Raw genomic sequence first — 23,194 nt, forward strand, 5'->3', positions numbered from 1 at the left:
GGGTTGCAATTAAAAGAATTTCCGGCTCAACATTAGGAAGAACTTCCTGACCATTAAAGTGGTTCCTCAGTGGAACAGGCTTCCTCTGTAGGGGGTGGGCTCTCCTTCCTTGGAGTTTTTTCAACAGAGGCTAGATGGCCATCTGACAGCAATGAAGATCCTGTGAATTTAGGGGGAGATGTTTGTGAGTTTCCTCCATTGTGCAGGGGGGTGGACTAGGTGACCCGGGAGGTCCCTTCCAACTCTTCTATGATTCTAACAGGCTTCCTCCTTGGGAGGTGGGGGGCTCCACTTCCTTGGAGGTTTTTAAATAGAAGCTAGATGGCCACCTGACAGCAATGAAGATCCTGTGAATTTAGGGAGAGGAATTTGTGAGTTTCCTGCATTGTGCAGGGGGTTGGACTAGATGACCCTGGAAGTCCCTAGCAACTTTTCCTACTTAAATGCAGAAAGGAGTCCCAAGTGGGATCTAATGGGATGACTCATTCATGCTGATTGGCTGGCCGGAATGCCAACCACTTTGGCCTCCCCTGCAGTGGAGAATGCAGTGCTGTATCTCCATTCCCTTTGACTTTCCCTGTGACTGTCTGTGACTTTGCTTTCCTCCAGAGAGACGCCGCTCTTCATACCCAAGGGACTAAAGGCATCATTACCCGATCAGAGCTGACCTGAGAGAAGGGGGAAGAGATGGAAGAGCAGAACCCAGAAGGACCTGGGACTGGCAAGGCAGCAACTGAAAGCCTCCATCCCACCCAAGCCGAGAGTGATGTTGAATTCTGGGAATGCCCGGTGCCAATTATCCATGATCAGCTCACTGCCATCTCAGATGTAGATTGCAGACGCTTCCGGCAATTCCATTACCGGGAGGCCGATGGGCCCCGGGAGGTCTGCAGCCAGCTCCATGGACTTTGCAGCCAGTGGCTGAGGCCGGAGAGGCGCACCAAGAAGCAGATTGTGGACCTGGTGATCCTGGAGCAGTTCCTGACTGTTCTGCCTCAGGAAATGCAGAGCTGGGTCAGAGGATGTGGGCCGGAGACCAGTTCCCAGGCGGTAGCCCTGGCCGAAGGTTTCCTCCTGAGTCAGGCAGAGGAGAAGAGGCAGGCAGAACAGGTGAGGGGACTCCATCCAGGTATGTCCAATTCAAGCTATCATATCTGGCCTTCTCCCAAAGGTTCCCTGCCAGACATCTGTCCGAGTGCTAATCATCCAAATGGGAGATTAAACAGGCTCTTTCACAGACTCTTCTACTAGAGAATTTCTGATCCCTCCAGATAACTGACCAGATCTGCTGATGGGAGGGTGCAGAGTCTGGGAGTGGGGCAAGATCTCTTCCTTGGTCTCTCTTCCATTCCAACTCTTACCCCTCTCCCTTGCTGCTGTTTCAGATGTGGGCACCATCCGTGAAGACAGAAGCTGCAATTCCTGAGGCAGAAGGAGCTTCTTTGGAGCAAGGGCAGAGGGCGCAGGCCACGGAGCAGACACAAGATGACCTCTGCTGTGGTAAAGACCCGTCGTGGCTGCGTACAACTGTGGCACACTGTGAATTTGATGGGGAGAAACTAGTTGGGGGTGAGGAAGAGAATTAAAATCCTTCTTCACACAACAAAGAGTTAATTTGTGGCACTCCAGGTCCACTCACTGTGATGCCTCTAAAAGGAGATCATGCAAATTCATGGTGATTCCTCCTATTCATTTAAATATTCATATCTCACCTTCCTTCCAGAAGAGAAACTCAAGGTGGCTTTACTTAGTTATTTTGTTCGATTTTTAGCCCACCCTTCGTGTAAGTCAGGCGCAGGGTGGGCTACATCATAAAAACAACCAACAATTAAAATCAGTTAATATATATATAAAATATCCAAAATTTCAGAAAACAATAGAGACTAGAATGGCAGATTCTGCCTCACAAATATGGCCTCTTGTCCATGTCCCACAGGGATGGATTGAAAGAGGAAAGGCGAATAAGAAGTGATGGGTGATATTCACTGTCTCAGCTGATAGCCTGGTGAAAGAGCTCTGTTTTACAGGCCCTGCAGAACTGAATTAAATCCTTCAGGGCCCGGATCTCCCAGGAGGAGCTCATTCCACCAGGCAGGGGCCAAGGCTGAAAAGGCCCTGTCCATTGTTGAGGCCAGACAGACGTCATTTCTGGGGCAGCAGAGCTCTGAGAACCAGATTCCGGCGTCTGGTAATAATGTGGGAATGCGGCTTCTGAGCCCAAACTTAAAAAGGGCATCTGGCAGCCTGCTGTGAGAAACAGGAAGTTAAACTAGGGAAGGGGGATGGTCTGTTCCCCCAGCAGCAGTTGTGTTTTTTTTTTGGGGGGGGGGGGCTTGGGGCAGGTGTGATGTCATGTTATGTTGCATCTGGTTGAAAAGCTGGTTGTAACATGAGCTGCCAAAAGACACTCTGAAAACTCATTCCTGTTACTCAAGTCGCATCTGGGCTGAATTTGTTTGATTTGATTTATATCCCGCCCTCCCCGCCGAAGCAGGCCCAGAGGGGCTCACAGCAACAAACGAAAACAATCCATTTAAAAACAGCATGACATTAATAGGACCATTTAAAAATCAATCATTAAAACAATATGGTGCTGATATAAGTTGTAGTTGTTTCGTTTCCGATGCCTGCAGTATTCTTACATTTGCTCCTGCAATATGATAACTCTAGATCAGTTAAAGGCTAGCTGGAAGAGTGTGTTTTTACAGGCCTTGCAGAACTGGGCGAGGTCCCGCAAGGCCCTCGGGTCCTCCGGTAGCTGGTTCCACCAGTAGGGGGCTGCTACCGAGAAGGCCCTCTCTCTGGTAGATTGTGAATGTGATGGTAACATGTCATGCTATGTCATTTCAACATCCCCCACCCCCTTCACTCCTCCCAGGCCAGCCCCACATCTCATAAAGGTTTGAAATATTTTGGCAGCATTTCGAATCCCCAAAGCTCATAAGTAATAGAATAATAGAGTTAAAAGGGACCTCTAGGGTTATCTAGTCGAACCCCCTGCACAATGCAGGAAACTCACAAACACCTCCCCCTAAATTCACGGGATCTTTATTGCTGTCAGATGTCCATCTAGTCTCTATTTAAAACCTCCAAGAAAGGAGAGCCCACCACCTCCCAAGGAGGAAGGCTGTTAGAATCATAGAAGAGTTGGAAGGAAGCTCTAGTATCATCTAGTCCAACCCCCTGCACAATGAAGGAAACTCACAAACACCTCCCCCTCAATTCACAGGATCTTCAATACTGTCAGATGGCCATCTAGTCTCTGTTGAAAACCCTCCAAGGAAGGAGAGCCCACCACCTCCCAAAGAGGAAGCCTGTTCCACTGAGGAATCGCTCTAATGGTCAGGAATCATAGAATCATAGAGTTGGAAGAGACCTCTAGGGTCATCTAGTCCAACCCCTGCTCATTGCAGGAAACTCGCACACACCTCCCCCTAAATTCACAGAATCTTCATTGCTGTCAGATGTCCATCTAGTCTCTGTTTAAAAACCTCCAAGGAAGGAGAGCCCACCACCTCCCAAGGAGGAAGCCTGTTCCACTGAGGAATCGCTCTAACTCGCTCTAGGTCCCTGGTGCTTCTCCCATAATGTAGTAAAAAGTGTTAAAGAATTTGCTCAGGGAAGGTTTCAGACTCCTGGGGAGGAGGGGAGGTGTGTGCAGGAGGGAAGAAACAAGCAAACACTCTTCCTTCTTCCTTTCTCTTAGTAAGAAGCAGTGAAGAGATGCTGTTGAGTGTTCCTCTGTTCAGAGATGTGAAAACGACTGCTGCAGCTCCAGTCCAGGTAGGGGAGATGAGCAGGGAGGGGGGACAGCCTGGGTCCCTCTTCCTTTCTGGGGGGAGGGGGCTTTTGCTCCTGCAGTCACTACAAGGTGTGTGCGTGAGAGTTCCTCTGCACCCCGTTCCTTCTGTCTGTCCCTGTACCTTCCCAGACAACTCCCTTCCAAGGTGCCACCTCTGCCTGGCATGACGTCTGAGGAGGGAATCTGCTTTTTCTTCCAGGGTCCCTTTTCCTTTGAGGAGGTGTCCGTCTCTTTCACGGAGGCTGAGTGGGCCCTGCTGGATCCAGGACAAAGAGCTCTGTACAGGGAAGTCGTGCTGGAGAACTATGGGAGCATGGCCTTTCTGGGTAAGGATCTTTCATAGGGGCCAAAGCTGCCAATTGCTGCCATTGTGATGAGGCTTGAATCAAAAGATTCAATAGCAGTACACTGTTTTGAGGCCTGTCCCGCTACTGTGGCTCATGGGCAGAGCCTCTGCTTGGCACGCAGGAGGTCCCAGGTTCAACCCCCAACAGCATCTCCAGTTAAAAGGATCAGGTTGGAGGTGATGTGAAAAACCTCTGCCTGAGACTGTGGAGAGCTGCTGCCAGACTGAGCGGACAAGACTGACTTCAATGGACCAAGGGTCTAATTCCGTAGCAGGCAGCTGAGTGTGTGTGTACTCGCCCAGGGGCAACTGAGGCCATGTTGTGGCCATCTCTCAACTGGAGAAGGTGCCCTGGCTTGAGCCAAAGAGGATGAGAACCCTCAGAAATCCTTATTTCTCTGTGGCTGAACTTTACAACACACCTGCCTGTGAGCTGGAAACAGTCATGTGCAGAACCGAAGCCTGGGTCTCCCTGAGTCCTCACTCTTTGTACCCAAGCAGCACCCAGTTCAGTGGACACAGGAGGAGAGTGTGCACAAGTAATTCAGACCCTCTTTTAAGATATACAGAAGTTCATTAAAGATTTTTAAACATCGCTAAACAGCACAGTTTCTGCAGCTCGGCAACAAAAAAAGAAGAAAAGTTAGTTGCGCTGGCTTGCAGACTTCGAGTATCAGGTGCCAGAATGGAGCAAGATAGGGTTGTTTAGTCCAAGGTCAGGGCTCCAGAAGCCAAGCAAGGTAGAGTTGGTGGCTTAGCATCTTTCGTACATGTTGTATCCATGCCTGACAGCCTCTCTTGGCTGGCTTTATAGCCCACGGCTAAGGATCATGCTTGCAGCGAAGTGCCTGGGAGCAATCCTGCAATTACCTATCTTTGTTATCAGGAAACAGCTGGTGTCAGGCCAGGAGACCGTGCACTTTGCCATCTTGTTTGTAGCTCTCTTCTTAGCCTCCATCTGCAGCGCTCTAATTTTGGGCATGATACCGGAGGGCTGGGGACAGCCAACTGAGATTATCTGCTGAGGGTTTCGGTGGCTGTGCCCTAGCTGTTGGCTGTGAATCCTGACAAGCCTGCAGCTCATATTCCTTCTGGTCAGCCGGCTGGCTACAGGGGACTCCCGTTGTACTGAGGAGTCCTCAGTATTGCTGAGGCCTGGCTGACCCACAACACCGACTGAACTATCTAATACATGAAATACTTTGTATTAGATGACAACTCTTGTTGTAGCATGAATATACCAGCTGTAGCCTAAGTTACTCTACATAAAACTATTCTTCATGATGAAGCAGGATAATATCAAGGTGTACTAGCATGGCTTCCCTCTGGGCGATACCCATAGTATATGTTGTACCTTTACCTCAGGTGGTCCTAACGACCCAATCAAGGGCCCTTCTTGATGGAATTTTCCAGAGATTGTCAGCACCCTCCTAATGCCACCTCCCTCCTGGTTACACTACTGACTACTGGTTACAGGTTCTCATGATTAACCAATTGCCGCATTCTGTAGTCTGGCCCTGAAGAAGATAATGCTGCAGAGAGATACAAATTGCAAACATCTGAAAATTGGACCAGGTGACTTAATAATCACATTAACCCTTGGGAGGGGGTGCTTTGCCTCAGAGATCCGTATCCCTTATAGCCAGTTTGGTGTAGTGGTTCAGTGAGTGGACTTTTATCTGGGAGAACCAGGTTTAATTCCCCATTCTTCCAGGTTAAACTGTTGGAGTCACCTTGGGTCAGTCCTAACTCTGTCAGAGTTGTTCTCTCAAGAGCAGTTTCTGTCAGAGCTCTCTCAGCCCCACCACCTCACAGGGCATCTTTTGTGGGGAGGGGAAGGAAAAGGAGATTGTAAGCTGCTCTGAGACTCCTTTGGGTAGTGAATGGCAGGGTTTAAATCCAATCTTCTCCTCCTCCTCTTCTTCACTTTGATCTTGACCACGACTTCATCCTTCCAGAAGAATTTTTATTCTTGACTTTCTTTCCTTTCCCATATAAGAATGATCAGTCTCTTTCTCTCTCTCTCTCTCTCTCTTCCTGCAAAAGAAATGAGAAGTATAAGAAAGAGAGTGGTGGAAACAGAGAATGGCTTTGCATCCAAAGAAAGGCTGGAGAGTTCAACAAGAGGATCCGAAGAGCATATTTCCTTCCCAAATGAGCTGGCTGAGAGTGAGTATCCTTTATGGTTATGTCAAGGGAAGAGGCAAGGAATAGCCACAGGGGATTTCTGGTTTACTTCTGAGCAACAACCCTAAAGCCCTCTGAGTAAGGAGGAAGAGAGGGAGGGTGGCCTTCTGGGGACTGAAATCTGGAGGTGCAGAAACTCTTTCTGGGGAAGAGCTCTGCTGTGGCTCTTGAGGGAGTGTGAGGTATCCTTCAATACTAGATATTCTGGGGAAAGTTGGTAAAGATCAGGCAAGCTGGATGAGGCCAAGGGGCCGTCAATCCTTATGTCGTCACATAGATGCCTTTGGACCTTACAAACCTCCCAGGTACTAAAAGGGCCTCTCTATTCCAGCAGAGGATGATCAGAGAAATGAGGAGGACAAGGAACTTCATCAACAAATGCCAGTCAGAGTTAAAAATGGCTTGAAAGGAAACGTCAGTTTTCCAGGCCTACCTAAGAGAAAGTATGGTGGCCATTTGGCTGAGAATCAAGATGGAAGAAAGCATAACATAACTAAGTGCATGATAATGAAGGCAAGTAAATCTGTTCAGTGTGGAAAGTACTTCAGAATTAGATCGCAGCTCCTTGTGGACCAAGGAACCCACACAGGGGAGAAACCATTCAAATGCACAGAGTCTGGAAAGAGATTCAGGAGGTTTGGAAATCTTCAGGAACATCAGCAAAATAAAGGGGAGAAACCATTTTCCTGCAAAGAGTGTGGAAAGAGATTCAGGAGGAGTGGCCAACTTGAAGAGCATCAAAGAACTCACACGGGGGAGAAACCTTTTGAATGCACAGAGTGTGGGAAGAGATTCAGTCAGAGTAGCAGTCTTCAACGCCATCAAAGAACCCACACAGGGGAGAAACCTTTTGAATGCTTAGAGTGTGGGAAGAGATTCAGTACGAGTGGTCATCTTCAACGCCACCAAACAATCCATACAGGGGAGAAACCTTTTCAATGCTCAGAGTGTGGGAAGAGATTCAGTACGAGTGGGTATCTTCAGCAGCACCAAGCAATCCACACAGGGGAGAAAGCTTTTGAATGCACCGAGTGTGGAAAGAAATTCAGTCAGAGTAGCAGTCTTCAAGGCCATGAAAGAACCCACACAGGGGAAAAACCTTTTGAATGCTCAGAGTGTGGGAAGAGATACAGTATAAGTGGGCATCTTCAACGGCACCAAATAATCCACACAGGGGAGAAACCTTTTCAATGCTCAGAGTGTGGAAAGAGATTCAATCGGAGTAGTTATCTTCAAGAGCATCAAAGAACCCACACAGGGGAGAAACCTTTTGAATGCACAGAGTGTGGGAAGAGATTCAGTCAGGGTGGCAGTCTTCAACTGCATCAGAGAACCCACACAGGGGAGAAACCTTTTCAATGCTCAGAGTGTGGAAAGAGATTCAGTCGGAGTAATAGTCTTCTAGGCCATCAAAGAACCCACACAGAGGAGAAACCTTTTGAATGCTCGGAGTGTGGAAAGAGATTCAGTCGGAGTAATAGTCTTAAAGAGCATCACGTAACCCACACAGGGGAGAAACCTTTTGAATGCATAGAGTGTAGAAAGAGATTCAGTCACAGTCGCAGTCTTCAAGTCCATCAAAGAACCCACACAGGGGAGAAACCTTATGAATGCTCAGAGTGTGGAAAGAGATTCACTTGGAGCGGCATTCTTCAACAGCATCTAAGAACCCATACAGAGAGAAACCCTTTTAATTCTCAGAGTGTGGAAAGAGATTCATTTGGAGTGGCCATCGTTCACCAGACCTAAGAACCCATCGGGAAGAAACATTTTGAGTGCTCAGAGTGATTGATTAACGATAGGACACTGATTAACAATAGAAGTCCTCAATGGCAGTACAGAGGAAAAATGCTCAGAATATGCAGTTTAACTCAGCTTGGAAATCATCTAGCGAATATAAGAACCACCAGAAAGAGAAATGGTGAAAATGCTTACCCCCCCCCAAAAAAGATCTTTCTTCACATTTTACACCTAAAAGACAACTACTCTTCATATAAAACATTAGAATCTCATAGAGTTGGAAGGGACCTCCAGGGTCACCTAGTCCAACCTCCTGCACAATGCAGGAAGTTCGGAAATACCGCTCCCTAAATTCACAGGATCCTCATTGCTGTCAGATGGCCATCCAGCCTCTCTTTAAAAACCTCCAAGGAAGGAGAGCCCACCGCCTCCCGAGGAAGCCTGTTCCAGTTAGATAGGAAAAATCCAATGCATGGCTATAGGACGGGGGAGACTTGTCTTAGCAGTAGTATGTGCGAAAAGGATCTAGGGGTATTAGTGGAACATACGCTGACTCATGTAAGGCCCTCTTCACACATACTACTGCTAAGACAAGTCTCCCCCGTCCTATAACCATGGATTGGATTTTTCCTACCTAAATGGAACAGGCTTCCTCGGGAGGCTCTCCTTCCTTGGAGGTTTTTGAACAGAGGCTAGATGGCCATCTAATAGCGATGAGGATCCTGTGAATTTAGGGGGAGGAGTTTGTGAGTTTGATGACCCTGGAGGTCCCTTCCAGCTTTTCCTACTTAAATGCAGAACGTTACATTTATACCTGTTATAATTAATTTTATTGGTTTTAGCACAGTTTTCCAGCGTGTCAAGATCATCCTGGATCCTGTTTCTGTCTTCTACTGCAGGGGTGGCCAAAGGTAGCTCTCCAGATGTTTTTTGGCTACAACTCCCATCTGCCCCAGCCATCAGCCATGCTGGCTGGGGCTGATGGGAGTTGTACGCAAAAAACATCTAGAGAGCTACCGTCGGCCGCCCCTGTTCTACTGTATTTGCTACCCCTCCCAATTTAGTATCATCTGCAAATTTAGTAAGTGGTTCCTCTATTCCTTTATCCAAATAATTTATTAGGATTTTTGAATAAAACAGGTCCCAGGACAGATCCTTGAGGCACTCCCCTTGTCCCTCCACTCCAAGTGGATGAGGAACCACTCACAAGCACTCTTTGGGTGTGATCTGTCAGCCAGTTACAGATCCACCTAATGGTAACAGGATCCAAGCCACATTTTACCAACTTGCCAACAAGGGTAGTATGTGGAACCTTATCAAAAGGCCATTGACACTATATTAACTCTTGTACAAAGCATGAATCTACACAGAAATCTTACCCTAACTAGGAAGAAATGTTAAAAATGCTTGGATTGTGGAAGGAGCTTCAGCCATGTTTGAAGCCCTCAAATAGATCTCACAGGAAAGAAAGCAGAGATGGGTTCTGCCGATTGAAAGAGATTCAAGACCTTATAAATGCTCAGGGTGTCGGAAGAGCTTGAAGCACAGATCTGATTGTCATATTCCTCAGAGGATCTACAGAGGGGTGAAACATTCCTATATCTGGCTCTGAGGAGGGTCTTCTTTAGATACCCAGGTGTTGAAAGCTCAGAAAGAAGTTACACAAAAAGCTTCCGGTTTCAGCATAGCGACGAGCAGTCGCATTTCCTATTGCTCTTGCGGGGGATGGGCTTTTGGGGTCACCAGAAGCAGGTAGACCCAGTAGGACCCCAGTTGGGGGGTTCTCAAGGCAGGGGGAGCAAGAGGAGGGTCGAGCTGGGGCTGTCGGCTCCATTTTGAGCCTCCTGGTATCCCCGAAGCCCGGGTTGTTGCAGACGCCTTAGCGGCAAGCTGTGAATGCCGGAGAGGAGGAGAAAGGGCAGCAAGGTTTTTACAACTGAGAAGAGACTTCCAACAAAAGGCAATAGACAGAGATAAGTGGTTTACTATGTGCTAAAGAATATGCAGTGGCTTGGAATTTGTGGTTGGGCGATGAAGGGGGGGTGAACTGAGGGCGGCGACGGAGAAGAGGAGAAGTTTGGAACTGACGACGGCAACAGCTGAAATGGATTAAGGGTTTAGCGTTTGGTATACTTGGTTAGCAGGCAGATTGCGGCTGCTGATGGACCTATTGCTGATTATTGTTATAAATACAAACTTTCTATTCAATTAATTTTGACTGCACGATTTTTGGAGCAGTAAATACAATTGTCTGTGACTGCTGCTTTTGTGCTACATGGATGGTGTTCTGGAAGGGACAGAATAGCAGAAATCAAAACACTAAATGAAACTGGCTGGTGAGATTTATTCCAGAGCGAGTGGACGGAAAGTAGAAGAAGAGAGAAGACTTAATGCAGGGGTGGCCAACAGTAGTTCTCCAGATGTTTTCTGCCTGGTGTTTTTTGGCTGATGGCTGGGGCTGATGGGAGTTGTAGGCAAAAAACATCCGGAGAGGTTTCTTTGGCCACCTCTGTCTTAATGAAATTTTTTGGACTTTAAATGAAAGCATGAGATGATAACACTTTAAAGCGGCAATAACTGGAAGCAGGAGAGAGAGAAAAGAGTAAATGTTGTTGGTTTTGTGTGAGTGGAAAGCTAAGTGACTAGGTGTGGTTGGCTGCTTAATATAGTGGAAGTGGAAAAATTATAGACGGGGATACAGTGAATTGGTGGAACTAGATTTATGATAGTTAGACTATAAACTGTAGAAGGAACAAGGCGGGAAGAAGGAAGGAAGAACAAGGTTGGAAGATTCAAAGTGGCTGACAGCAAGACGTGTTTATTTGAACTTTAAATTTCAGGAGAGATACTGGACTGTATAGAAGAGAGTGTGGGATGACTGATAAAGAGTGGAAGATGGAGTTCTCGGTGAGTGATTGGTGTAGGATGCAATGATAAAGCATGAGTGAAGAGAGGAGGGTATGAGAGGCATGGTGTGAATGTTTAATTATTAGAAAATAGAAGTAATTATTACTGAGAGATATTGTGAACGGTTTTGGGTGTTTGACAACTGCAAAACAGAAGTAATTAATGGTTAAGTTTTATTATAACTAATTGTAATTAAAGATGTAATCAATACTTGATTAACTGTAATTAATTACTTTAAAAAAGAAATAAATAAGTTGGTATAGTGTGATCCTGCCAACTAAAGAATTGAGTAGTTTAATTTGATTCTGAGCAGGGAAAGGGGGAGATATAACATTTTTGTTAAATAAGTAAATTAAGGTGTAGAAGATAAACTCAGCCCGTCTGAGATGTGTAAGACAGAGAGATCAACACCCTTACTGGGGATCACTGAACCGCCGCATGTTGTGATTTCACAGGAGATCCTTGAAGAGTGGCAAACGGTATGCAAATGTACCTAGCGACAGCGTTGAGTCAGATGCAGGCCAATCTAATGGATCAGATTGGAGAGTCTTCTTCAGACACCCAAGTGCTGAAGGCTCAGAAAGTAGTTACACAAAGGAGGGCTTTTTTAGTGGTTCCCCCCCCCCCCCCCCCAGTGAAACTTGCTGCTTCATGTGATCTGCCAATCTAAGTTTTCTGACATCTGCAAAACTGGCAGAAACATTTCCTTTTCCAAATCCTGTGATGAAATGGACGAGTTGAGGATAACAGATCCCTGCAGCCTCTCTGCTACGGGCATAAACATCGTGTGACCAACGGGCAGCCTTAGTTCAGAAACTTCTTAAATCTGACAAGTAGCTCTTGAGAGGCATTACACAACCCTCTCATCTCCCCCGTCCAGCCTGCTGTGTGTGATTTTTTGGTGTTATTTCCTTGAAGCCGAAAGAGTTCTGGCGGTAGAATTCATTTGGGTTGTCTCCTCACCCAACCACTCAGTAAGTTCTAAGAGGTCAGACGCACACAGAGACACACAGTAGTATCCAGCATTTTGGAAATGGAATAGTATCTGTGGAGTTGGCATGTGAACCTTGCGGAAGATGAAGGAAGGAAAGCAAAGGTCCCCTGTGCAAGCACCAGTTGTTTCCGACTCTGGAGTGGCGTTGGTTTCACAACGTTTTCACGGCAGACTTTTTACGGGGTGGTTTGCCATTTCCTTCCCCATTCTTTTTACACTTTCCCCCCAGCAAGCTGGGTAGTCATTTGACCGACCTCAGAAGGATGGAAGGCTGAGTCAACCTTGGGCCGGTTACCTGAATCCAGCTTTCACCAGAATTGAACTCAGGTTGTGAGCAGAGAGTTCTAACCACAGTACTGCTGAACATGTTCCTTAATCCTGATTCTCCTCCCACTTCCACCCCCAGATTTTCCCAGGAAGGAGAAGCAAAATTCTCTCCTCCTGCTCCTTCCCCCTCCGCATAAAACCATGAGCCAGAAATGCCCCGGAGAGAGCCCTGGGCCAAGGTTACTCCCCACCTCTGACTCCTCAGAGGTCCTCTTGAATTCCTCTTTGGAGATTATGACCATGCAGCAAGGTGAGAGATTTCATCTCACTCCTTTAATTTGGAAAGCTATCTGCATTAGGGTTGCTAACAGGCCTGAAAGGGTGGGATCCTGTCTTTTCCCCAGAGGCTTTGTGGGTGGAAATGGGCATCTGAAGAGATAAATAACAGCCCATCGTGCCTCTGTTAAAGGGAGAGAATGCTTTTTTCCCCTTCAGGCAGTGAGTGACTCTAGAAAACAAAACTCAGTTTAGGAAGGGGCACAGCTCAGATTAAAGAGATGATGATTTGCACCAGGCAAATGAGACTTTGTGTTTTCTGTGTTCAGCAGGTTTTTAATGAGTTGGTCTTCATTAAATCCACAGGAGGCTTGGAAGGACTTTGAGTGCCCTTTAGCAGGTCACATTTTCAGGCTAACCCACCTTGCCAGAGAGCTTTAAGGACTAATTTTTTGGGGGGGGAGGGGAGCCCTTATTCAAAGAGATATGTTTGATAGGTGTGGAAATCTCATGACTTTTACATTAATTTATTTCTAAGTGGGCAAGGACTTGGGGGAAGCATCTCATTCCTCCCCCACACACACTGTTTCATATTTCCCTTTTCTGAAAGACCTCCTTTTCTTATGCTTCCTTCTCTCCTTCCCACCCCATAGCCAACCTATATTTTCTGTCCCCGTTTTCAACTTTCCAGTTTGGTGTAGTGGTGAAGTGCGCGGACTCTTATTTGGAAGAATCGGGTTTAATTCTCCACTACTCCACCTGCCTCTGCTGGAATGGCCTTGGGTCAGCCATAGTGGTTAAGTGTGCAGACTCTTATCTGGGAGAACTAGGTTTGATTCTCCACTCCTCCACTTGCAGCTGCTGGAATGGCCTTGGGTCAGCCATAGCACTCGCAGGAGTTGTCCTTGAAAGTGCAGCTGCTGTGAGAGCCCTCTCAGCCCCACCCACCTCACAGGGTGTCTGTTGTGAGGCAGGATGGTAAAAGAGATTTTAAGCCACTCAGATTCAGAGTATGGGACGGGGTATAAACAATATCTTCTTGCTTCCTCTCTCCCCATTCAGCATCCTCTACCTTGGAAAACTAAAGCCCAGTTCTGAACTGCTGGCCACTAGGTCAGGCCCTCCAGAACTTCGGGGGGGGGGGGGGAGAGCCTCACTTTCCCCTCTGAGTCAGTTTGGTATAGTGGTTAGGAGCAGACACTCTAATCGAGAGAACTGGGTTTGATTCCCTACTCCACATGCAGCTGCTGGGTGACCTTGGATCAGCTGCAGTTCTCTGAGATTTTCTCTCAAGAGCAGTTCTTTTTCTTTCCCCATTTCCATTTTTATTACATTTTATGTTACCTAACACATCATGCAATAAAAAATACAAACCAAAATACAAACCCTGTATAAACATAACGGAATTGTCAAGCGGCCCCGTGGCGCAGGGTGGTAAAGCAGCAGTACTGCAGTACTGAGATCTGAACTCTCTGCTCACAACATGAGTTCTATTCCAGTGAAAGCTTGTTGTAGTAGCCGGCCCAAGGGTTGACTCAGCCTTCCATCCTTCCGAGGTCGGTCAAATGAGTACCTAATCTGCTGGGGGGAAAGTGCAGATGACTGGGGTAGGCAATGGGAAACCACCCCGTATAAAGTCTGCCGTGAAAACATTGGGAAAGCAAGGTCACCGCAGAGTCGGAAACGACTGGCGTTTGCACAGGGGAACTTTCCTTTCCTTGGATTGTCAAATATATATAACTTTCATGGTTTCAAACTTTAAAAGTATGTCAAGTTAGCATACAAAGGGTTATTTGGTATAATATCATTTTGCGATAAATGTTCAATTACCGGAAACCATGGTCTAACAACCTTTTTTGTTATTTATCATCAAGAGCGGTTCTTGAAGAGCTCCCTCAGCCCCACCTACCTCACAGGGCGCCTGTTGCGGGGAGGGGGAGGGAAAGAGACAGTAAATTTAAATCCCTCTGTAATGCTGTGGACCAAAATTATATATGGTTCCTCCTAATTTTAAGTTTGGGCAGGCTTGAGGCCTGCTTATAAATTTTTAAATGTTTTAATTTTTTTTGGCAAAGCCCTAGAACCTAAAGGTCAGGCCCATTAAAGAGGGCCTTGAGTTGGTGCCCCTGCAGATTTGTTGCCCAGGGAACCGAAGGGAGACACCTGTGGCCGACACCCATATCTGGGTCTCATTAATGTTATTGGGGAGAGTTGAGTCCTGATTGGGTTTTTCGAATCTACCCACGAGGGCTCCTTAAGAATAAAAGATTACCTTTTTCTTTGCTCTGGGCCCTCTACGGGACGATTGGACTAGACTCTGGGACCCTGGACTCTACGTTGGGGCTCCCTGTTTGTGGATTCAATGGACTTTGTTTCCTGATTTCTTTGGAACCATATGGTGCCTTTAGTTAAGTATATTTTGCAATGTTATTGTTTTGGCTCACTGCTCTTAATGATAATTTTTAAGCCTATCTTTAAATAAACTCTTTTTTGTTTTAAAAAGAGCTTTCTTGTGCCTTGTGTGGGGGGTTGTAGCAACATGCCAAAAGCTTACTCGACCGCCCCGAAGGTCGCCTAATCTACCAAATAAGAAAAAATACCTTGTCTGGGGAACTCCCGGCCACATCTGCTGTGGTTGGGCTTTCCCTGGGCTTAGAGGATAAAACTCTGTGGTTGGGCTGGGATCTCAGAGGGCGTTTTCGCACTGACCTTAATCAGCAGCGACGCCCCTCTTCACCGCGCAGGATCTGCGCGGATTTCACACTAATTGCCGCGGAGCACCCGGAAGAGCCGGAAAGTCCCATGGCAAACAGAAACCGCCAAAAACCAGTTTCCATTTGCGCTGCAAAAGCCGCGGGACTTTCCGGCTCTTTCGGGTGCTCCGCGGCAATTAGTGCAAAATCCGCGCAGATCCTGCGCGGTGAAGAGGGGCGTCGCTGCCGATTAAGGTCAGTGCGAAAACGCCCAGAGTGTAAAAAGTAATCCAGCCTGGTGGCAGTTTACCCCAGGATCCGGTTTTGGGCCTGGATATTTGGATTTTTTGTTTGAGCCACCATTCTAATGGCCCGCCTGGTCTCGGTCACAAAGGTCGGACCGTTACACCCTCCATTCTAGCCTATTGGCCCATAGGAAAGAACGGACTCCATTATTTCGTAGGGGCCATAGGACAGAACGGAGGGATCAGGTCTCCACTATGGCTCCCAGTCCCTCCATTTTATTCTATGGGCTCATAGGACAGAATGAGGGAGGGACGCACAAGTCGTTAGTTTTGGCGAGGGCACAAAAGGCTCTAGGGCCAGCCCTTGACGTGATTTTCCAGTGCGCAATCCAATGCCCCCTTGCTGGGCAAGGCAGCCCACCACCACCACCACGGGGACTGGAGGGGCTCCAGCAGCACAGCACGCCTACCCAAGGGAACGCAAGGCTGTCCTAAAATCTTGTCTTCTCAGAGTCACCAAAAGTGGTTTTTTAAGAGACCCATTGGATTGGCAGGGTTGATGGGTGCACTGCAGGGCCTCAGGTCCCCACGGGGAATGGGAGGTTTTCCCGGCGCTGCCAAAACTGAGCCCCGCCTCAACTGGCAGCGTCTCAGCCCAAGGTCTTTCCCATCACTCCTGACACACACGAACCCCTGGGTCCTTTTAAACTGTGAATTCCAGGAATTGAACCTGGGGACCTTCCTGACTGTTAGAGCGGCTCTTCAGTGGAACAGGCTTCCTCCTCGGGAGGTGGTGGGCTCTCCTTCCCTGGAGGTTTTTCAACAGAGGCTAGATGGCCATCTGACAGTGATGAAGATCCTGTGAATTTAGGGGGAAGTGTTTGTGAGTTTCCTGCCTTGTGCAGGGGGTTGGACTAGATGACCCTGGAGGTCCCTTCCAACGCTAGGATTCTATGACCACCTGCATGCCAAGCAGATACTGTACAGCTCAATCACTGCCCCTCCCCTGTGACAGGACTGGAAGGTAGCTAATGTCACCCCCATCTTTAAAGAGGGCTCCAGAGGGAAATTACAGGCCACTCAGTCTGACTTCAATACCAGCAAAGTTGGTGGAAACCATTATCGAAGAGAGAATTAGTAGGTACATTGATGGACAAAAATTATTGAGGAAGACTCAGCATGGGTTCTGTAAGGGAAGATCTTGTCTCACTAACCTGTTAAGAGTTCTTTGAGAGGGTGAACAAACATATAGACAAAGGGGACCCAATAGATGTTATTTACCTTGACTTCCAGAATGTTTTTGATAACGTTCCTCATCAAAGGCTCCTAAGTAAGCGCAAGAGTCATGGGGTAAAAGGACAAGTCTTCTTGTGGATCAAAAACTGGCGAATTAATAGGAAACAGAGAGTGAGTATAACTGGGCAATTTTCTCAGTGGACGGTGGTAAGCAGTGGGGTGCCGCAGAGCTAAGTACTGGGTCCGATACTTTTTAACTTGTTCATTAATGATTTGAAGTTGGGAGTAAGCAGTGAAGTGGCTAAGTTTGCGGATGACACTAAATTGTTCAGGGTGGTGAGAACCAGAGAGGATTGTGAGGCACTCCAAAGGGATCTGTCGAGGCTGGGCGAGTGGGCGTCAATGTAGCAAATTAGGTTCAACGTGGCTAAGTGCAAGGTAATGCATATTGGGGCCAAAAATCCTGACGATAAATACAAGCTGATGGGGTGTGAACTGGAGACGACTGACCGAGAGAGATCTTGAGAACAGTATTATAATGCCCCTGTATAAATCGATGGTGCAGCCTCATTTGGTGCCGACGCAGGGATTCAGGGGCTGGCCTTACAATGGCTTTCCTCTTTCCTCGATGGTCGGGTGTGCCAGAGACACACGCTTGATTGTGGGGTGCCTCAGGGGGCAGTGCTCTCCCCGATGTTGTTCAACATCTATATGCGCCCCCTTACCCAGATTGCCTGAAGGTATGGGTTGAGTTGCCACCAGTACGCTGATGACACCCAGCTCTATCTACTTATGGACAGCCGGCCTGCCTGTGTCCCAGAAAATTTGGACCTGGCGTTACAAGCCGTGGCTAGATGCCTCAGGCTGAGTGGATTGAAGCTAAACCCAGCGAAGACAGAGGTCCTTTGCTTAGGTCGTCGTGGCCCAGGAAGGGAAATTCCCATACCAGTCTTTGACGGTGCGTCACTGACAACGGCGCACAAGGTCAGGAGTCTGGGGGTACTACTGGAGCCTTCCTTGACAACGGAGGCTCAAAAAGCAGCCACTGCTTAGTCCGCATTTTTTCATCTTAGGCGGGCGAGGCAGTTGGCCCCTCTCCTGGAGCATGATGATCTGGCAACGGTGATCCATGCAACGGTCACCTCGAGGTTGGACTACTGTAATGCCCTCCACATGGGGCTGCCCCTGTGCCGAACCCGGAAGTTGCAGCTAGTGCAGAATGCCACTGCCCGGCTGCTATTAGGGCTCCCTAGATGGGATCACATCCAGCCGGGGCTCCGGGGACTGCACTGGCTGCCAATAATATACCGAGCTCGGTACAAGGTGCTGGTTATTACCTTTAAAGCCCTATATGGCCTAGGACCTGCCTACCTTAGGGACCGTCTCTCCCCACATGTTCCCCAGAGAGTGCTGAGATCGGGTTCTCAAAATCTACTTGTAATCCCTGGGCCAAAGGAGGCCCGTCTGAAGTCGACCAGGGACAGGGCCTTTTCAATTACAGCCCCTTGCTGGTGGGACCAGCTACCGGAAGAGATGAGGCCCCTGTGGGACCTTGGGCAGTTCTGCAGGGCCTGCAAGACAGTCCGCTTCCGGTTGGCATATAACTGATCGGTACTTGAAAATTCTTAGGAAGGCTGTAGTATAGTACTTTGGCAGACCACTTTGTCTTATTGTTTTATGACTATATTGTTTTATTGTTTTAACTGATGTAATTGATGTATTTTAAAACTTAATCCTATGTTAGAATGTCTGTGTTGTGAGCCGCCCTGAGCCGCTTCTGGGGAGGGCGGGATATAAATCGAATAAAATGAAATGAAATGAAATTGGGAGTACCGTGTACAATTCTAGTCACCGCACCTCAAAAAAGATATTATAGCATTGGAAAAGGGCAACTAGAATGATTCAAGGGTTGGAACACTTTCCCTGTGAAGAAAGGTTAAAACGCTTGGGGCTCATGTGCACTCAATGAAATTGCTGAGCAGTCGGGTAAGAACGGATAAAAGGAAATCCTTTTTCACCCAAAGGGTGATTAACACATGGAATTCACTGCCACAGGAGGTGGCGGTGGCTGCAAGCATAGACAGCTTCCAGAAGGGATGGGAAGAAGATATGGAGCAGAGGTCCATCAGTGGCTATTAGCCACAAGGTACAGATGGAACTCTCTGTCTGGGGCAAGTCATGCTCTATATTTTTGGTGCTTCAGAGGGGCAACAGTGCGAGGGCTTCTGGTGTCCTGGCCCCACTGATGGACCTCCTGGTGGCACCTGGTTTGTTGGCCACTGTGTGACACAGAGTGTTGGACTGGATAGACCATTGGGCTGATCCAACAGGGCTTCTCTTATGTTCTAATCTCTGGGGCAGGGATGCTCTGTATTCTTGGTGCTTGCGGGGGGTGGGGGGGGGACAACAGTGGGATGGCTTCTAGTGTCCTGGCCCCAGTGTTCGACTGGATGGACCATTGGCCTGATCCTACAGGGCTTCTCTTATTTTCTTATGCATGAACTCATGAAGCTGCCTTATGCTGCCTCAGCCCCTCTGGTTTAATATTTTCTACTCAGACTCTAAATATTTCCTCTATGTGTGTGTGTTTCAAAGTCTGAGGCGTATGTAGTTGCCGATGTCCTGGCATTTGGCGTGAAGGTAGGCACGTCCAGTGATAAGCCAAAGTAGGACTCTGTTCTAGGTGGCAAGATGCCACCTGTTCTGCAAAGTGTGCTGGCACTTTGCCCTGTGAGAGTTGCCAACCTCCAGGTGGGGCCTGGAGATCTCTCAGAATTACAAGTTATCTCCTGACGACAGAGATCTGTTCTCTCGGGGAAAATGGCTCCTTTGCAGGGGGAACTCTCTGGCATTAGACCCCACTGAGGTTTCTCTCTGCCCTCCCCAAATCTCGAGGAATTTCCCAACCCAGAGTTGGCAACCCTATCTGCCAGCCAAAACAAAGTTTTCCACCCAAAGGGTGATTAACACATGTAATTCACTGCCAGAAGACGTGGTGGCAGCTGCAAGCATAGCCAGCTTCAAGAGGGGATTGTATAAAAATATGGAGCAGAGGTCCATCAGTGGCTATTAGCCACAGGGTATAAATGGAACTCTGTCTGAGGCAGTGATGCTCTGTATTCTGGGTGCTTGATTTGGGGGGGGGGGGAATAGTGGGAGGGCTTCTAGTGTCCTGGCACCACCAATGGACCTCCTGATGGCACCTGGGTTTTTTGGCCACTGTGTGACACACAGTGTTGGACTGGATGGGCCATTGGCCTGATCCAACATGGCTTCTCTCATGTTCTTACGTGACACAGAGAGTTGGACTGGATGGGCCATTGGCCTGATCCAACATGGCTTCTCTTATGTTCTTACGTGACACAGAGTGTTGGACTGGATGGGCCATTGTCCTGATCCAACATGGCTTCTCTTATGTTCTTACGTGACACAGAGTGTTGGACTGGATGGGCCATTGGCCTAATCCAACATGGCTTCTCATATGTTCTCTTATGTTCTTATATTCGTATGTCTTCCTGAGACTCTGGAGAGCTGCTGCTGGACTAACAGGAAAAGACTGACTTGAGTTGACCATGGGTCTGATTCTGTAGAAGGCAGCTTCATGAGTGTGTGTGTGTGTGTACTTACACAGGGGCAACTGAGACCAGTGTTGTGGCCATCACCCAAACCAGAGCAGGTGTCCTGGCTTGAGGCAAAGGGAATGAGATCCCCCAGAAATACTTTGGAAAGTGCCAGAACCTAATTTCTCTGTGGCCAGGCTTTGCAACACACCCTTCCCTCTGAGTGGGATTACAAACCTCCTCGCTGCCTGTGATCTGGAAATGGTCATGTCCACAACCAAAGCCTGGGTCACCCTGAGTCATAGAATCATAGAGTTAGAAGGGACCTCCAGGGTCATCTTGTCCAACCCCCTGCACAATGCAGGAAACTCAGAAACACCTCCCCCTAAATTCACAGGATCTTCATTGCTGTCAGATGGCCATCTAGCCTCTGTTGAAAAAGCTCCAAGGAAGGAGAGCCCACCACCTCCCGAGGAGGAAGCCTGTTCCACAGAGGAACCGCTCTAACTTTCAGGAAGTTCTTCCTAATAGAATCATAGAGTTGGAAGGGACCTCTAGGGTCATCTAGTCCAACCCCCTGCACAATGCAGGAAACTCTCAAACACCTCCCTCTAAATTCGCAGGATCTTAGAATCATAGAATCCTAGAGTTGGAAGGGACCTCCAGTGTCATCTAGTCCAACCCCCTGCACAATGCAGGAAACTCTCAAAGACCTCCCTCTAAATTCGCAGGATCTTAGAATCATAGAGTTGAAAGGGACCTCTAGGGTCATCTAGTCCAACCCCCTACACAATGCAGAAAACTCAGAAACACCTCCCCCTAAATTCACAGGATCTTCATTGCTATCAGATGGCCATCTAGCCTCTGTTGAAAAACCTCCAAGGAAGGAGAGCCCGCCACCTCCCGAGCAAGGCTGTTCCACTGAGGAACCACTCTAACTTTCAGAAAGTTCTTCCTAATAGAATCAAAGAGTTGGAAGAACCTCCAGGGTCATCTAGTCCAACCCCCTGCACAATGCAGGAAACTCACAAACACCTCCCCCTAAATTCGCAGGATCTTCCTCACTCTCTGTACCCCTCACTCTTTGTACCCAAGCAGCACCCAGTCTGTGGGCTCAGGAGGGGAGTGTGCACAAGTAAAGCAGACCCCTTTTTAAAAATGTATAAAATTTCATTAAAGATTTTAAAATAAGACATCATTAAAGAGCACAGTTTCTGCGACTCAGCAGCAGAAAAGGGAAAGAAGCTAGCAGCACTGGCTTGCAGGCTCCCAGTATCAAGGGCCCTTCTTGATGGAATCTTCCAGAGCTTCTCAGCACCCTCCTAATCCCACCTCCCTTCTGGTTACAGTACCGGTTACAGGTTCTCATGATTAAGCAATTGCCGCATTCTGGAGTCTGGCCCTGAAAAAGATCATGCTGCAGAGAGATGCAAATCAGGAACACCTGAAATTCGGACCTAATAATCACTTACTAATGACAATATTCACTTTTCTGGGAGAACCGGGTTTGATTCCCCACTCCTCCAGATGCAACTGCTGGAGTGACTTTGGGTGGGTCCTAACTCTGTCAGAGTTGTTCTCTCAAGAACAGTTTCTGTCAGACCTCTCTCAGCCCCACCCACCTCATAGGGTGTCTGTTGTGGGGAGGGGGAGGGACAAGAAGGAGATTGTAAGCTGCTCTGAGACTCCTTCAGGTAGTGAAGGGTGGGATATAAATCCAATCTCTAAGACGGAGGTTCGAGGGAAGGCGGGGTGTCGCCGGTAATGGCGGACACCTGAGAAAGCCTTTCCCAGCAAACTGTCCCTTCGCACTCCCCCCACTCCAGCACATCGCGTTAATTTCACCCGGGCATGGGCAGACGCAGCGTCGGAACTCCCAAGGCAGCCAAAAAGACGTCCTCAACAACGCAGCAGGTACTGACCTTCCCCCCAGCGATCTCTGAAAATGGCGTCCGGCTCTTCTCCCAGCCCAGAGGATAAAATCTCCAAAGCAATAGCCCCTATCCAATCTGAACTCAAAAAAATAAATGAAACGTTAGTGGCTGTAACCCAAACTGCTGATGCAGCCTTTGAAATGGCCTCCAAAACCCATGATGCAGTGGAGAACCTCCAGCGCTCTGATTCATGGCTGCATGAAAAGGTCCTATACCTGGACAATAAACTAAGGGCGGCAAATTTGAAATTTAGAGGGCTGCCTGAGCAGGCTGAGGAAAATCAGGAGATCAAGACCTTCATAGCATCCTGGCTGGCTTCTGCCCTTAATCTCCAAGATGGCATTGCCCCCCGTTATTGACTCTGCTTATCGTCTAGGTGCTTTACAACCTAATTCAAAAGACTTTCCACGTGACATTCTGTCTATGATCCCAGACTCCAGGACCAGAATCTCAATACTACAAAAAACCCGGTCTGAAGAGGGCTTACTTTACAAAGGGGAAAAGATCCTTGTTTTGGCTGACCTCTCCCCAGAGACTTTGCAGCACAGAAAAAACATGAAACCCATCTTAAACGTACTTGCTGAGCACAAGATTCGTTTTCTCTGGTCCTCTCCCACTCAAATCCTGGTGATCCACCAGGGTCTTCGCCTGACAGCCTTTGACTTTGCCTCTGGATGTGACCTCCTCAGACACCTCCACATTGACCCACCCTCAGCCACTGATACAAATTTGGCCAATGGACTCCGACCACCTAATATGCCATTCTCTTCTAAGCCAAGAAGGCGACGCTAAGTTTACTCCACACTTTCAACTCACCTAGTGTATATTCCTATATTTACTATAAGATCAGTGTTAGTAACATGCCTTTGTTCTACTCACACACTCCAAAACGGAGCAGGGGGAGGAGGAAACTTTTAATTTTAATTTTATTTTTAACTCCATTTTAACGGGACAGTTGGGAGGTCCCTTTTTCTAGCCCTCCTCCTCTTGTTTTGTCCTAACTGCCT

General features: G+C 47.9%; 1 protein-coding gene across 1 annotated transcript in view; it reads left to right on the forward strand.

The window, feature by feature from the left end:
- The first annotated feature begins 6,842 nt into the window (after positions 1–6,842).
- Positions 6,843–23,194, forward strand: part of LOC132570195 (zinc finger protein OZF-like) — a 28,296-nt gene continuing 11,944 nt past the window's right edge. Inside the window, exons 1-2 of the mRNA XM_060236628.1 lie at positions 6,843–6,852; positions 7,030–7,831. Of these exons, the coding sequence (XP_060092611.1) occupies positions 6,843–6,852; positions 7,030–7,831 (812 nt within the window). The remainder of the gene's footprint in view (positions 6,853–7,029; positions 7,832–23,194) is intronic.

This window comes from Heteronotia binoei, chromosome 4 (assembly GCF_032191835.1).
Source record: "Heteronotia binoei isolate CCM8104 ecotype False Entrance Well chromosome 4, APGP_CSIRO_Hbin_v1, whole genome shotgun sequence".
Taxonomy (NCBI): domain Eukaryota; kingdom Metazoa; phylum Chordata; class Lepidosauria; order Squamata; family Gekkonidae; genus Heteronotia; species Heteronotia binoei.